Source organism: Engystomops pustulosus, chromosome 1 (assembly GCF_040894005.1).
Source record: "Engystomops pustulosus chromosome 1, aEngPut4.maternal, whole genome shotgun sequence".
Lineage (NCBI taxonomy): Eukaryota > Metazoa > Chordata > Amphibia > Anura > Leptodactylidae > Engystomops > Engystomops pustulosus.
The window spans coordinates 122,110,916-122,127,677 of NC_092411.1; the positions used below are offsets into that span (position 1 = coordinate 122,110,916).

The following is a 16,762-nucleotide window of genomic DNA, read 5'->3' on the forward strand; positions in this document are numbered from 1 at the left end:
ACAGGCTCAACATAGCGCTTCAGAAGACTCTTATGGAAGGTGTTATGGACCCGCCACCCTGCTGGAAGTGTAATCTTGAAGGAAACCGGGTTAACAATATGAGTAACAACAAACGGACCCACAAACCTGGGCGCAAACTTCAAAGAGGGGACCTTCAATTTAAGGTTTTTTGTTGATAACCACACTTTATCCCCCACCACAAACGTATCAGATTTAGTGCACCTTCTTTCAGTTTGTTGGACCATAGAATTTTGTGCCCTCTGAATATTCTCCCGAACTTGTGACCAGAGCGAGCGCAACTTGGATGTAATAGCTTCTGCTCGAGGAATATTAGAGACAGGCACAGATGAAAAAGAGAAACGAGGATGAAAACCATAATTGCAGAAAAACGGAGATACCTGTGTGGACGAACTACAGTGGTTATTAATAGCAAATTCTGCCAACGGAAGGAATTTCACCCACTGGTCCTGACTGTCCGAGACAAAGAGTCGCAGATATTGAATCATCTCCTGATTCATTCTCTCGGACTGACCATTAGACTCAGGATGAAACGCTGAGGAGAACGACAGATTAACTTCCAGTCTAGAACAAAATGCTCGCCAAAATTTGGAAACAAATTGTACGCCCCTATCAGACACAATATCATCTGGTATACCATGGAGGCGTACAATGTTCTGTATAAACAAATCAGCCAATTCTTCAGCTGAAGGTAACTTTTTAATGGAACAAAGTGTCCCATCTTGGAGAAACGGTCCACTACCACCCAAATCACTGTATAGCCTTGAGATGCTGGCAGATCAGTGACAAAATCCATTGACACTTTAGACCATGGCCTGGTGGGAACTGGAAGCGGAAGAAGAGGCCCCTCAGGACGTCTCCTGGGAGTCTTTCCTCGCGCACAGACCTGACAGGCTTGGACAAATGCGTGCACATCATTAGTCATGTGAGGCCACCAGTAACTTCTCTTTAAGAGATCCAAGGTACTCCGCATTCCCGGATGACCTGCCAATACTGAGCAATGCGTCTCCTCCAACACTCTCAAACGACAAGAAAGAGGAACAAATAATTTGCCTTCCGGAAGGTCTTTGGGTGCAGATTTTTGTCCTGCTAAAATTTGAGAGGAGAGGTGGGAGGAGACAGCTGCCAACACAACACCTGGAGACAAAATATTACTGTCCGTAGTCGCTGGAAGCTCAGGAGTCCCGAAGCTACGGGACAAGGCATCAGCCTTCACATTTTTTGACCCAGGTCGGTAGGTGACCACAAAATTAAAGCGAGAGAAAAACAAGGCCCACCTAGCCTGACGTGAGTTCAAACGCTTAGCAGTATCCAAATATACTAAGTTCTTATGATCTGTGAGCACAGTTATCGGATGAAGAGCTCCTTCCAAAAAGTGTCGCCAGACTTCAAATGCCCACTTAATGGCAAGGAGCTCTCGATTACCAATATCATAATTCCTCTCACAAGAGGAAAACTTTCTAGAGAAATATGCACAGGGCCTAAGTCTGGTGAGAGTGGAGGACCCCTGAGACAACACTGCACCTACTCCTACCTCGGAGGCATCAACCTCCACAACAAACGGTAGAGAGAGGTCAGGTTGAACCAAAACTGGGGCTGACGAGAATGCCGCTTTTAAAGTTTCAAACGCTGAGCAAGCGGCAGGGGACCAGTTGTTTGGATCAGCACCCTTACGGGTTAGATCCGTGAGGGGTTTGGCTATCACAGAAAAGTTCTTTATAAAGTTCCGATAATAGTTAGCGAAACCTAAAAATCGTTGTCGGGCCTTAAGATTGGTAGGCCGAACCCAGTCCGTGAGTGCCTGAACCTTACTCGGATCCATCTGTACATCAGAGGGAGTCACAACATAACCTAAGAAGGAAACCTTCTGGACGCAAAAAACACACTTTTCCAGCTTAGCGAAGAGGTGGTTTTTGCGCAACCTGGTAAGTACTTGGCGGAGATGTTGCTGGTGAGAAACCATATCAGGAGAAAAAATCAAAATATCGTCTAGATACACCACCATAAACACACCAATGTAATCATGAAAAATGGAGTTCATAAAGCCTTGAAAAACCGCTGGGGCATTACTCAAACCAAAGGGCATAACCAGGTATTCAAAGTGCCCCAAAGGTGTATTAAATGCGGTTTTCCACTCATCCCCTTCTCGGACCCGAATCAGGTTATAAGCCCCTCAGATCTAATTTAGAGAAAACTTGGGCCCCAGAAACCTGATTTAAGAGATCCGGGATCAAGGGGAGGGGACCTGAGTTTTTTACCGTTATCTTATTTAATTCTCGATAGTCAATACACGGCCGTAAACCACCATCTTTTTTCTCAACAAAAAAGAACCCGGCCCCAGTGGGCGACTCAGAGGGACGAATATGTCCGATTGCCAAACTCTCATCAATATAACTCTTCAGTGCCTCCCGTTCTGGTACCGACAAGTTATATATACGACCCTTTGGCAATCTAGCATCAGGAAGAAGGTCAATTTTACAATCAAACTCCCTGTGAGGAGGAAGGACGTGGGACAAGGGTTTTGAAAACACATCTGAGTAGTCCGAGAGAAAACCTGGAAGACCCTGATCTTCCGTCACTACTGTACATAGTGAAACTCTGGTCAGGTGCTCCTTACAGAGAGGACCCCAATGAACCAGCTCCAGAGTTTCCCAATTAATTACCGGATTATGGATCCGGAGCCAGGGTAGACCAAGAATGACATTTTCAGACAGGTTTTCCATAACTAGAAAAGAACACCATTCTTCATGCATAGCTCCTACCATAAGCTTTATCTGCGGGGTTCGGAATTTGATCAACCCTGCCTGTAGAGGGGTCAAATCCGCACCCGACATCTGGATAGGAGTGGACAATGGAATCAATGACATGCAAAACAGAGACAAAATTATAATCGATTAAATTAGTCGCAGCACCTGAATCCAAAAAGGCGCGACCAGTGCAGGAAACAGACTGAAACTTAACCGTACAAGGTAAATACATTCTAGACACAATAGGGAGTACCTGAGCTCCTAAGCAGTCCCCCCCGACTACTGCTTAGGAGCGGAAGTTTTCCTGCTGCTGCCTCTTGGAACAGGTGTTGATCTGATGATCAGGACTTCCACAGTAGAAACAAAGATGGCGTCTTATTCGATGTTGCTTCCGCTGTGCAGGAGAGATGCTATCCAGCTCCATGGATTCCAATTCTGGACTACCTGGAGACGGACTGGCCGCTGGCTGACAGTCCGAGGACACCCGAGGTGATCGCCTGGATCTTAGGCGACGATCAACTCGGATGACCAGAGTCATAGCATCATCTAATGTCTGAGGCTCGGCATAAGCTAAGACTAAGTCCTGTACTCGGTCTGACAGTCCGGACATAAATTGGTCTTTTAGGGCGCAGTCATTCCATTGAGAGTCAGTCACATACTGTCTGAACTGGGCACAATAATCTTCTGCTGTCCGTTTTCCCTGACACAGAGATCTAAGGTGGGAAACTGCAAGTGCTCGGCGGTCAGGTTCGTCATAAATCTGGCCTAAAGCAGAAAAAAAAGCGTCAAGAGAAGAACGGGATGGAGAGTCAGGTGGGAGAGAAAAGGCCCAATTTTGCGGATCCCCACGCAACAGGGAAATTACCACGCCCACCCTTTGAATCTCTGTGCCCGATGAACGAGGGCGTAAAGAAAAGTAAAGTTTACAGCCCTCCCGAAATGAAAAAAATTTCTTACGGTCACCAAAAAACACGTCAGGGAGAGGAACCTTAGGTTCAGGCGTGGGTGGCAGTGGATCCTGCGGTGATGTCTGCCGTGGAACCTGCATAGATTCCTGAATTTGGAGACGGGAAGCTAGATCCTGAACAAGCTGAGTTAGGGTCTGGACCTGAGCGACCACAGCTGACAAAGGCTCCATGGAAGGAGAGAATGTAGCAGGTCGGATACAGGATGCAGACCTATGTGTGGCCAGTGTTTCTGTTAGGATTGGTACACAAAAGACAGGGGATAGTGTGCCCTGAGCTTGCCCCAACCTCTGTCCCTTCCTATAGCCCCCCCACGCTAAACCGTGGGGCGACTACTTGAAGACTCGAAATATTCTGGGTAAGTGTGGGAAGGGGAACACAAACAGACTGACAAACATAAAACATAAAAGAATCGTAAACAAGCCGGAGTCACAACTAGAGGGTACGTCAAAAGCAGAATCAGTAAGCAAGAGTCAAAGTCCAAAACTAGCCGAGTTAGCAACAATATAGATACAGATACAGAGCAATACAAACTAGCAGCAACCAGGTGGAGAAAGGGATTTTCAAACACTGGCACTGGTGACTAGTGAAGCTGCAATTTATGCAGCCAGAACTCCACCTCCAGAACCTGATAGGTGCTGGACAGCATCTGGGAATTAACCCCTCATGGTGCAGAAACAACCAAGCACCAAGCAGAGGTTCAAAGTCCCAGCCACTCCTAGACAGCGCGAGATCTTAGCAGCCGCTGCCCAGGACGAGAGGTGGAGTTTGCGCGGATACGCGCCGGGGTTCGGAGAACGCTGCTGGTACCACCAGAAGAACCAGAAGTCCCAGCAATCTCCCTAGCGAACCTGACAGCTGCACCTCACCGATAATGGAAATAATCACTTTATATGTTACTACAATTTTATAAGGAATAATATCAACTAATAGTTATGTTTTTAACCCTCTCCTATCCAAAATTACCTAAGAATACACTTTCTCTCTTATTGCCTTTTATTTCGTGATAGTTTTTTTGGGGAAAATTGACACGATTGATACGATGAACATTTGATCCTCTTCGCCTAATGTCTATCTGTAAAGCTATATGTAACACCAAAAACACACACACACATTCAGGAATAAAGTTTTTATTTCACACCATCCTCCATTATTTACACCTATGTTATGATGCTCTCAATTAAAATTCTTATGATGCGTGGAGGGTTCTGTTATTGTGCTGCTAATACATTGGCGCACATCTAAACGTGACTTTTATTATCTCATTACCTTGGTTAATGGTTATTTGGGTCACCATTGTGTAAGGGAGCAAACAATGATAGATCTGTGTAAAGCACAGTGCAATTTTCTGCAAAAATTTTTGGTGTCCCCTATGGATTTTACGTTCCCTTTGCTGCAAATTACGCAGCGCTGCACAGAGCTTGCCAGATCAGTCCCTAACCCCATGGGGCTCACAATCTAATCAACCTATCAATATGGTTTTGGAGTGTGGGAGGAAACCAGAGGACCCGGAGGAAACCCACGCAAACACTGCAGATATTGACCAGTGCTGCAAGCCTGTAGTGCTAACCACGGAGCCACCGTGCTGCCCATCAATCTCCCTATCATATTACAGTTTGTTTTACCATACTAAAGGGAGCCTTTTACTGATGGTGACTGGTCATAAAATAGTTTTATTTTGGGGCCCCACTTTTAGTTTTGCCCAGGGCCCCAATTTGTCTAGAACCGGCCCTGATGCCGAATATCGGTTTTAATGGTGAATAGAGTTAAAAATAAACTTTAGATATCCTTTATTCTATACAGGAACTTAGTTATTTTACACATATTTCTGTTAATATGAGGAAAAAACAATCATTTTTACTACTTTAAACAAACCCATTGTATATTACACTGCATTGTATAGTGACTACACTACAGCTGTGGGCGGCTCTCATTGAGACTCCAGGAGCACAGCGCGTACGTGGTTCATAGTCCTGTAATACATTCCAGAATATTCTTCCTTCCAGTTAGAGCTGCTGCAAGTGTGAGAGTATAGAAGCGGTTTCCATAAAGTGAGGCGGCTATTGTATAACGACTGCTCGCCCCACCCTCCGTCTCTCAGCCAGCTGAACAGCTGTGCGCTCGTGAACGCTCCTCGGGCACCCCGCACGTCACTTGCAGCACCGCCTCTCCACACAGTTAACCCACTGCAATCCGGCATATCTTGACGTCACGCTCAGGACGTCATCAACCTCAGCCGAGGCGACCGTGGAAGCACGGAGCTGCGACGCTACCGACTTGTTGCGGTCAAAGGCGGGTACTGTGACCTGGAGCTGCGACGTAACCTGTAAAGAAGAGCAGGTGCGTGAATGTTTCCTGTCAGGGAGTGCGGTGTATGAATGCACGACTACTGTGGGCAAAGTCAGGGCATCTTCTCTATGCGAGCCGTACCCCCGGGGCTGACCGCACCTTACTGTCATGGTTATGCTGGGAGGAGGACGGGAGAGGCAGCTCCCTGTGTTCTCAGCTGTGTGTTTATTTACTACCTACACATAATGACATGGGGGAGACTGGACAGGTGGAGTCTCCTCAGCGCTGGGTCAGCCATGTTTGGTGTGGGCAGGAAGCAAAGTTTTACCACAGTTTTACTAAATTCGTCCTCGTGTAAAGGACAGCGACCACTTCATGTGTAGCATCAGGACGACAGCAGGGCCTTCTGATGGGCTGTCAGTGTGACAATTAGTGCAGTGATGAGTCCCCTCGTCTGCAGGGTTTCTTTTTTGCAATGTTCTTGACGTAACTTTATTTAAAGTCTGTCACTAGCAAGTAGACTACAGGTATGGCATCGCGGTTTTCCAATGCGATAATTCTAATTAATAACCATATAGAGCTCTGTGCATGTGAAATGCTTTACATTTGACAGGTACCAACAATACAATGTTGGCTTGGGCATAGAGGTTTTTGTTGCTGGTGTCATTTTGATGACAAGGCACACAGATATTAGATTGATGGATGTGGATAAGTTATGCATTTTTCTTTATGAATATTCCTTAAGAATCCCTTTTCTCCTGCTTTTGATGCTAGACTTAAAGATGCAACAAATTCCTAGTAAGTTGTGTAGTATTGACTAATAATATACTGTACTAGGAGAGAATTTATCTTTTTGCGTTTTCACAAATTTTCTGGTTTGGGCGCAATCTTTCTGTGACGTTTTCCCTACCCTCACTTTATAATTCTCATAACTTGTGCCATGTTTATCAAGCGATTCCAGATGTTTAAGTCTGATATAAGATGTGCTTCTGATGAAACAGTTACATCTTTTGGCTAGATCACTGCAGTACCCTGCTGCTCTAGGAAATAGTTTGGGACGTATTGCACAAGAAGTTACAACTTTTGTGTGATATTTAAAAAAAAAAAAAAAAAAAAAAGTTGTTAATACTCTGCAAACCTTAACACTGGATGTGCTATATTTATTGAGCAGGCAACCCCACTATGAAGAATTTAATATGCAGTAGTGCTCATAAGGCTACATTCACACACATGTATGGGGGACGTATATACGGCCGATATACGTCCCCCATACACTTCTGTGGGTTCACGGCACCGTACCTCTCCGTAGCCCGTAGGACATGTCCTCTCTTTCTACATGATACGGCGCCATGCGCTGTATACTTCTATGGAGAGGGGCTGGGGTGAGCAGCGCTCATCCCCTGCTCCTCTCTGCAGCGAGATCGCGCTGGCCGGGAGATCGCGCTGGCCGTCGCACACTGTGATGCGGCGCTGTCGCCGCGGATGACGTCATCAGCGGCAACAGCGCGACATCATCCGAACATCGGGACAACGGAGGGTGAGTATTAAGTTTATTTCTTTATCTGTATGGGGGCTGCTGTATACTACTGGGGGCTGTGCTGTATACTACTGGGGGCTGGTTGGCTGTATACTGCATGGGGGCTGGCTGTAAACTACACCCTCGGCTTATACTCGAGTCAATAGGTTTTCCCAGTTTTCGGTGGTAAAATTAGGGGTCTCGCCTTATACTCGGGTCGGCTTATACTCGAGTATATACGGTAAACCATAACACAGCTCTGTACATGGAAATATTAAAAAAGTTATAGAATTTTGAAGGTGGGGAGTGAAAAATGAAAACGCAAAAACAAAAAAGGGCTGTGGCAGGAAGGGGTTTAAAGGTTCTCCACATTAAAAGGTTACAGGATAAATGTCTTATTACTGGTGCTCCGACTACCAGGAGCAAAGGCAGAAGTTGGATAAAAATCAATGAAGCTCTGTTCCCCAGATTGCTAAGGGATGGTGGGGCTCACAGGAAAAGTCAAAGTGAACAATACAAGGCAGCTAAAGGGTTTTGCAAATGGTGGGGATTCAGATGTAATGAATGGGAAACTATTTTAAAATTGCACATTTTAATTTTTCATTTCTATGAGCTTTTCTCATGTTTTATTTTTTTTTCACCACCTTCTGGTTTCTGTTTTTCCTTCTAGTAATTTATGGGCCTAGACAACACATAAATAAGTTGTTTGCAGACACTTGGTGAAACATTTTAATTCTGTGGAAGTTTATAATACAGTACCGGTACATGTAAATGGTAATATTTTATTTCACTCACTGATTGTATAACATTCCCTTATGGCTAGCAATACTTTTGGGAGTATACTTGGCATCAGGTTACAAATGAACATTTCTTTTTATAGCACAGACTTTTGGTCTAATAAACCCCTGGAGTATTCAAATGCTGTCATTTGTGCTATGACTACTACCCATGGCTGTGACTACAAACTGTTTTCTTTCTAACATTTGATTATTCATGTTTTCCACCCAATATATAGGTAGCCACACACTGCAGCTTCCCCCACCCCCCGTATATAGGTTGCCATCTGAGCTAGTATTTATAAGAATACACCTAACGTATGCTGTAGAGGGTGTGGAGAACCAGCAGACCTTTACATTTATGGTGGAGCTGTCTGCTTTTAACTAATTTTTGGGCACAAGTGGTAAATTTGTAAGGGAATATGGGAGTTTGTAAGTTATCAGCTTCTCCTGAGTCTTCTTTAATTTAATATATTAGGAGACAACACTATAATAACACCAAAATATAGACCCCCTTTTTTTTTTTCTTTTTTTTTTTTGGGGTCATGCTTGACAGCACATATGGAGATTTAAAAAAAAAAATTGAAAATTGATTCAGCACCTTAGACAATTTTATATGTATGATGATTGAGCTGAGGTATACAGAATTATTTATCTGTGAAGGGGGTGTAATTAACCCCTTAATGATAGGCACTTTTTGTTTTTGCATCTTCATTTTTCAGTCCCCAAAAATCTATAACTTTTTAAATATTTACATGTAAATAGCTGTGGGAGGGCTTGTTCTTTGTAACAAATTGCACTTCATATTGACAATATTTAATTTTCCATTCTGTCTACTGCGAAAATTTTAAAAGCAGTGAAATTGGTGAAAAAATGCATTTGCACCATTTTCTTGTGTACTTGGATTTTATGGCTGCAACCCAAATGACATGTCTACTTTATTCTTTGGGTCGGTACGATCACGGTGATGCCAAATTTATATAGGTTTTACCGTATATGCTCGTGTATAAGCCGAGTTTTTCAGCACAAAAAATGTGCTGAAAAACGTCCCCTCGGCTTATACACGAGTCATACCGTCATAAAAAATCTTTAAAAAATAATAAACTTATATACTTACCCTCCGGTGGCCCCGACCTGCAGCTCTGCTCCCCCGATGTCCGCGCGGGTCCTCTTCTGGCTTCTGCGCCCGTCTTCTGTCTTCACTAACTTCGTGCCGGGCGCCGCCATGTTTTTCCTCCAGGTGGCGCCTAGTATGACGTCAGCAGCGGCACGTCATACTAGGCGCCGTCAGGGGGAGAACAATGGCGGCACCCGGCACGAAGTTAGTGAAGAGAGAAGACGGGAGCGGAAGCCAGAAGAGGACCCGCGCGGACATCGGGGGAGCAGCGCTGCAGGTCGGGGCCACCGGAGGGTGAGTATATAAGTTTATTATTTTCTTTTAATGCTGGGCTGGCTGTATACTACTGGGGGCAGTGCTGTATACATACTGGGGGGGTCTGTGACTAATGCATTTCCCACCCTCGGCTTATACTCGAGTCAATAGGTTTTCCCAGTTTTTGATGGTAAAATTAGGGGTCTCGGCTTATACTCGGGTCGGCTTATACTCGAGTATATACGGTATGTTTTCTTAGATTTGCAAAAATGAAAACATTTACTTTTTTTTTTAAATGTTTTTTTTATATATACTATTTACAGACTTCCTACGGTACTTTAACCCTAGGTTGTCTGATCCTACGATATACTGCCACACTACAGTATGGCAGTATATGGGGATTTTCCTAATCATTCATTACAATGTGCAAATCGCACATTCTACTGAAATGGTTAAATGACCAGATCGATGCTCCCTGATGACGTCATGGAGAGTGACGATCTTCACCGCCATCTTTTTGAAGCTGCCGACACCTTTGCCGGTGGTGATCACTATGTAAACACCTGCGATGGTGCTAGCACCAATTGCAGCCGTTTCCTGCAATATGCAGTAAACCCCCTTTTGGGTATGGAGCTGGCTCTCTCCAAACATTGCCAGGCGACGTGTGATGTAGTATTAAGATACTTTGACCCAAACCAGGGCTTCTATGGAGACATCTGACTGAAAGTGTAGCCATTTTTTTTTTTTTAATAGTGATTCAAGTAAAATTTTCCCTTTACTGTCTAAGTAACATAGGTTCCACAATTTTTAAGTTTTACATAAAGGTAAGCATTATTCGCCATGGTCACTTAATCAATGATTTCGTCTTCTGGCTCATTTAGCATAATTGTAGAAGTTATTTTGGAAGGAAAGAGGCCATGGATAAAAATATATTACCACACAAAGATTCGGGCACTGTGAAATAAGTTTCCTTGGTTTATCCATGCTCGATTTTGATGGTAGATTTCCTTTAACAAAATATATATTTAACACCTCGCCGACCGAGGACGAACTATATCATCCTCGTGCCACAAGGGGTGTATGGAGAAAGCTCACGAGCTGAGCTCTCTCCATACACAGCGGGTAACGGCTGTATAAAACAGCCAACACCCACCTGTCACTGCCGCGGTCGGTGATGTCACACCTGTCACAACCATGGCTCCTAACTTACCGTTATAATGCTAGGTGGCTGTGGCAGCCTAGAGTCTCATTGAGACTCGTAGGCTTGCCATGTGCAATGATTTATAATAGCCAGCAGAGGGCAGGCTATTAAAAATCATTGTAAAACAGCTATATACTGAAATACAGTAGTATTGCAGTATATAGTATTAGCAATCAGACCATGCAGGGTTAAATTACCCTAGAGGATCTCAAATAATGGTAAAAAAAAATATGAAAAAATAGTTAAAAAAGTAAAACTTTAAATCGCCCCCCCCCCCCTTACCTAGGATTATATAAATAAACAGTAAAAATCCTAAACACTTAAGGTATCATCGCGTCCCAAAATGTCTGATTTATCAAAATATATTGGCAAACTTTTCCGGCGTTTAGCCCCGTAACGGAAATTGGCGCCCAAAGTCGAAAATGCCAATTTTTTGCCATTTTGAAAAATATAAAAAAATCGATAAAAAGTGATCAAAAGCCCATACGGTCCTCAAAAAGATAGCATTAAAAACGTCATCAAAAGTCGCAAAACATGACACCACCCACAGCTCCGTGCACTGAAGTATGAAAAAGTTATTAGCGTCAGAACATGGCAAAATGAAGAATTTTTTTTTGTACAGAAGTGATTCAAGTAACATAGGTTCCACAGTTCTTTAAATGTATGAAAACATTATAAAACCTATACAAATTTGGTATCCTCGTGATCGTACCGAACCAAAGAATAAAATAGACATGTGAGTTGGGGCGCTCAGTTAAAGCTGTAAAATTCAAGCCCACTAGAAAACGGCGCAAATGCGTTTTTCATCATTTTCACTGTATTCTAAATTTTCTTTCCCGCTTCCCAGTACACGGCATGGAATAATAAATACCATCACTATAAAGTGCAATTTGTTACACAGAAAACAAGCCCAAACACAGCTCTTTACATGGAGAGATAAAAGTTACAGATTTTTGAAGGTGGGAGTGAAAAATTAAAATGCAAAAACGAAAAAGGGCCATGTCCCTAACGGGTTAAAGATGTGTATCACTGAATCCATCAATATGAATGAAAAAGTATTGCATGAAGTGTAAGCGTGTGCTGTCCATTAAAAAGGATGGACGTTTCAACTGACTTAAGCCCTCAGAGTGACTAATAGAAGGATTTTTAGCATCTAACACTTCAAGGTAGCATCTTTTTAGATTAGGGCTACATGGCAATAATCACCCATGAAAAATCGATATTAGTGTCATATATTGGTTTCATTAGTGTCATTTGTTTGTAAAAATATGGCATAACGGGTTAAGATTGCCCTGTGTAGAAATTAAAAATACACTAGATATTTGTCAATTCAATTGTTTTTTTTTCTTGTTTTTTTTTTCTTTTTAGTTTAACACCTCATTAAAAAAAATGAATGCAAAAGATTCTGATGAGCAGAACCCTGCATGCAAAATTATGACTTTCAGGCCAACCATGGAAGAATTCAAAGATTTCAACAAGTATTTGGTTTACATGGAGTCTAAAGGTGCACATCGATCTGGTTTGGCAAAGGTGAGGAATTGGGATGCATTAAGGAAATGCATCTGTTTTTTTTTAATTTTTTTTTATTTTAAGATGTACTGTGGATTGTTGCAGCTTTTTACTGAAGGAAGTTATACTCTAACTGTAAGGCCAGGTTTGCCATGAATAAGGTGTCATGAAAGTGTGGTGGAGATTCCACCCCAAATCCAGTACAAATAACACTACTATAAATATCAAGATGATCAGTTGTAGTGTAAAATATACACAGTGTATAAAAAAAAAAAAAAAAGTGTTCAATCAAAAAATAAATTGCAAAAAATTCTCAATCCCCATTAACAAAGAAAATGACATATGTTTTTGACCTTTTACACATAACACAATCCCCACCCATGTACAGGTGGTCCCCTACTTAAGAACACTCGACTTACATACGCCCCCCAGTTACAAACGGACCACTGGATATTGGTAATTTATTGTACTTTAGTCCTAGGCTACAATGATCAGCTGTAACAGTTATCAAATGTGTATGTAATGAAGCTTTAGTGTTATTCCTGGTTCTTATGACAACCCAACATTTTTAAAATCCAATTGTCACAGAGACCAAAAAAGTTCTGGCTGGGATTACAATGATAAAATATACAGTTCCGACTTGCATACAAATTCAACTTAAGAACAAACCTACAGTCCCTATCTTGTATGTAACCCGGGGACTGCCTGTACTATTACCGCATCCGCCACGACCCATCGGATAACAATAAACCATTATTGAACCCACACGATGAACAGCGTAAAAAAAAACTGTTGAAAACTCAACAAAAATTATGAAATTTAACTAATTCACCACCCAAATGTTAAAAAAGGATAAAAAAAACATGTCTACTCCAGAATGACACTGGAGCACAAGTACAACACGTCTTGCAAAAATGAAGCCATCAACCAGCTCTGTGGACAAAAAGAATAAGTGTTATGCGATACAAAAAGGATATATTTTATTGTGAGAAATTTTAGTAAAACAAAAAAAAATATCTAATATGGGGAAAAATCTAAGTATGGTATCCCCGTCACCCTACTGACCCATAGAATAAAAATAAGACGTTTATTAGGCTTTATGTTGAAAGAAAAAAAAAGGGTCTATTGCCCTTTACATAAATGATGCTTTTCTTCTCCTCCACCCCCAACAATAGTAACTGTTGGGTCATCCCAACCGCAAATTGGTATCACTGGAAAATGCATCTCATCCCGCAAAAAAAAAATTCCCTCACCCGGCCCATCTAACGGGCAAACAAAAATATTATAGCCTACAAAAGGGCGCTAATGAGGAAACTAAAATCCTCTAGGTTCTATAGGATAAAACTTAGGTTTTCAGGGTTTTTTTCCCAGAAAAGTGTAAATTTTAGGGCTAAATCAATGTATGAACGACAAAATTAGACCATTGTAAATTTTAGCTCCATTTTGATTTAATTATTATGCAGTGCTCAAAGGGTTACACATATTCCTAAAAGCTGTTTTTTTTTTTTTTTTGGTTTTTTTTTTTTTTTTTAACTCCTTAAGGACGCAGCCTGTTTAAATTAAGGCTCAGTCCTTGTTTTTTAAAATTTGACCAGTGTATGTTCCTGTGGTAATAACTTTTCAACACTTTTAGATATCCCTGTGATGCTGTGAGACATTGTAGCTTATGTTAGTAGTATCATTTCGGTGATCAGTATCTTTTTTGGGGGAGTAACAATTCAAAATTTTAGGAAAAAAAATTTCAAATGTTCTATCTTTTTAGACAGAAAGTCATACTTTTTTTTTTTTTTTTGTAGAAACCTTTTGCCATTGATTTTTTTTATTTTTATTTATTTTTTTTATTTAGATTTAAAAAAAAAAAGCTAAATGTTTGGAGTGCCCTATAAAGGCATTTGAGTAGTCTGTTAACCCTTTAATTCTCTCTGAAAGCAAACAAATGGATTGAAAATTTTCAATTTTTGAATTAGATCATTCTTATTTAGCACTAAAATGGACACATTCAGAAGGAATTTGAGGTAAATACACATCCCGTAATTTTTGCCCTGCTTCTTCAGAGTATGGCAATACCAGACATCGTGTGGATGTCAACTGCTGTTTCATCGCACATTGATGTCCAGAACAGAATTAGTGCTACGGGGTTTTTGGAAGGCCAATTTGGCTACAAATGTTTTATGGTGCCACGGTGTTCTTGAAGAGCCCCTGAAGTAACAGTACAATAGAAAACTCCCAAAGATGTCACCATTTAGGAAACTAGACCCCTCAAAGAATTTATCTGGGGTTATGGTGAGCATTTTAACACCCAACATGCTGGCCAAGATGTAATGCAAAGTAAATGGTGCATAGCAAAAATTGCGTTTTTATCTCAAAAATGTCATTCTGCAGGTTGTCCTGAGTACTGCGATACCACACAACTGCCAATAATTGATAGGCTTGGCACACAGCAGGGCTGAGAAGGGACAAGCAAAATTTAGCTTTTGGAGCATCCTTTTCACTAGACTGTTGTTGGGGTGCCCCTGAGGTACCAGTACTATAGAAACCCCCGAGTATGGACCCATTTTATGAAAGGGCAACCCTCAAAGAATTTATTCAGGGTTGTATGAGCATTTTAAGCCATAAAATCCTGGATCAAATGTAACACAAATTGAACCGTGGCGAGTAAAATTTGCTTTGTAATTTCTCAAAATTTGTCATTGTAGTGTCAAAAGTATTTTACCCAATTCATGCCACTGGAGACAAACACTCTAAAAATCGTCACGTAGGGTCTCCTTAGCAAAAATGGAGACACGGCAGGGCTCGGAAGAGAATGGCATTTGGAGCACAGACATTTAAAAACAAATTGGCACCATAAAACACTTGTAGATGCTCTTAGGAATAAGTACAGTAGAAACCCATGAGAACTGACCGTATTTGAAAACTACACCCCTCCATGAAGTAATCTAGGGGTGTAGTGAGCATTTTAAACCAACAGGTGGACCCCAAGGATGATGCATAATGGATAGTGCATAGTAAGAAATATCCATGATGTCATCTTGTGCACAGCTACTGCTACGGCAGACAAAGACCCAAAAAAATATGATGCTGGTTCTCCCTGGTACTGCTATACCCTATTTGTAAGCGGTCATATAAAAATAAAAGGACTTAAAAATGATGAAAATGTAAAGTTGAGATATAGGAAATGTTAATTTTACCAACCAAATTAGTTACTTAAGATCAGTCTCGAGCAGATAATTTCAAATTTTGAAAAAGACAAATTTGTACAAAAATTTATCAATTTTTGTTTTTTTCATAAACTCAAAACGTATCAATCAAAATTTACTACTAACATGAAGTACAATGTGTCAAAAGTATAAAGCAACATATGCCAGATTACAAAAAGAGGCCGAGCCTTAACATACAAACTGGCTGTGTCTAGACAGGGTTAAAATGGAAATGTAACAAGGGCCTGGTCCTAAAGTGGTTAAGGGGGCACCTATTTTGCCTGAGCTAAATGTCCGCTCACTGGGGGTCAGACAGCTGGTCAGGAGAATGGCAGAATGCAGGTAGTGCTGTGGTGTCTGTATGGCAAACCTCCAACTCCTCCATTTCCCTGTAGCACCTAAAACAATATTTATCATTAGATTACAACATACAACTATAACTTCAATAAATTATGCAAAACACTATGTGGGGAAAAAACAACAGTTTTCAGCAAAAAATGTACTGAATAATATTTGTTTCGTGAGACCCCAACCCTACAAACATTAACTCGGAAGAAAAGCAGACTAAAACAAAAAGCTGTATGTAAAGGGCACATATATTGGACAATCTTGGCTTAATTCGGTTTTCCTTCTCACTCTAGCAGTTCTAAGAGAAGTACAGACACTCCTTCCCCTCTGCTCTGCAGCGGAGGAGCTTCACTACCGAGCTTGTGTAAAAAGTGCATCCACGTTCATCTTAACGCGCTTGATTTTCACCAATACTTCACCTTTAAAATGTTTAACATTTAAAAATTGTGATTGAAAATGTTTTTTTTCTTCTGTTTTCATAATTGGCGCTTGTCTAGAGATTGCAGGGTTACTGTAAACGAGAAAATAAAAAAAACACTGATTCCCTGCGTATACAGAACATCCTTTAGCTATAGTCTTTTGGTTTTTATTCCCAAAACTCCAGTGATGACCTGAGCACTACAGAGAAACTTTCCTGACTGGCTGCACATGACCTGAGGTCAATGAGTGGTGAAAAGTAACATTAGACAAGATTGTTTCCATCATGACCTTGTTACAGAAGTTGTACTTTGTATGTCTCCATGTTGGCACACTGCGTTTAATTTTCAAGGTTTTAGAACATAAACCGTGTAAATCACCATTTATGTATACTGCCTTTTTTTTTT

General features: G+C 41.4%; 1 protein-coding gene across 5 annotated transcripts in view; it reads left to right on the top strand.

Annotated features, from left to right (window-relative positions):
- Positions 1–5,818: 5,818 nt before the first annotated feature.
- The window catches only part of KDM4C (lysine demethylase 4C), a 265,259-nt gene continuing 254,315 nt past the window's right edge, over positions 5,819–16,762 (top strand). The window contains exons 1-2 of one of the 5 annotated variants that reach the window (XM_072152239.1): positions 5,819–6,070; positions 12,253–12,414. In XM_072152239.1, coding sequence (XP_072008340.1) covers positions 12,274–12,414 — 141 coding nt within the window. In that variant the 5' untranslated portion in view covers positions 5,819–6,070; positions 12,253–12,273. The remainder of the gene's footprint in view (positions 6,071–12,252; positions 12,415–16,762) is intronic. The other 4 variants (XM_072152249.1, XM_072152259.1, XM_072152230.1 and 1 more) reach the window with 4 other exon arrangements.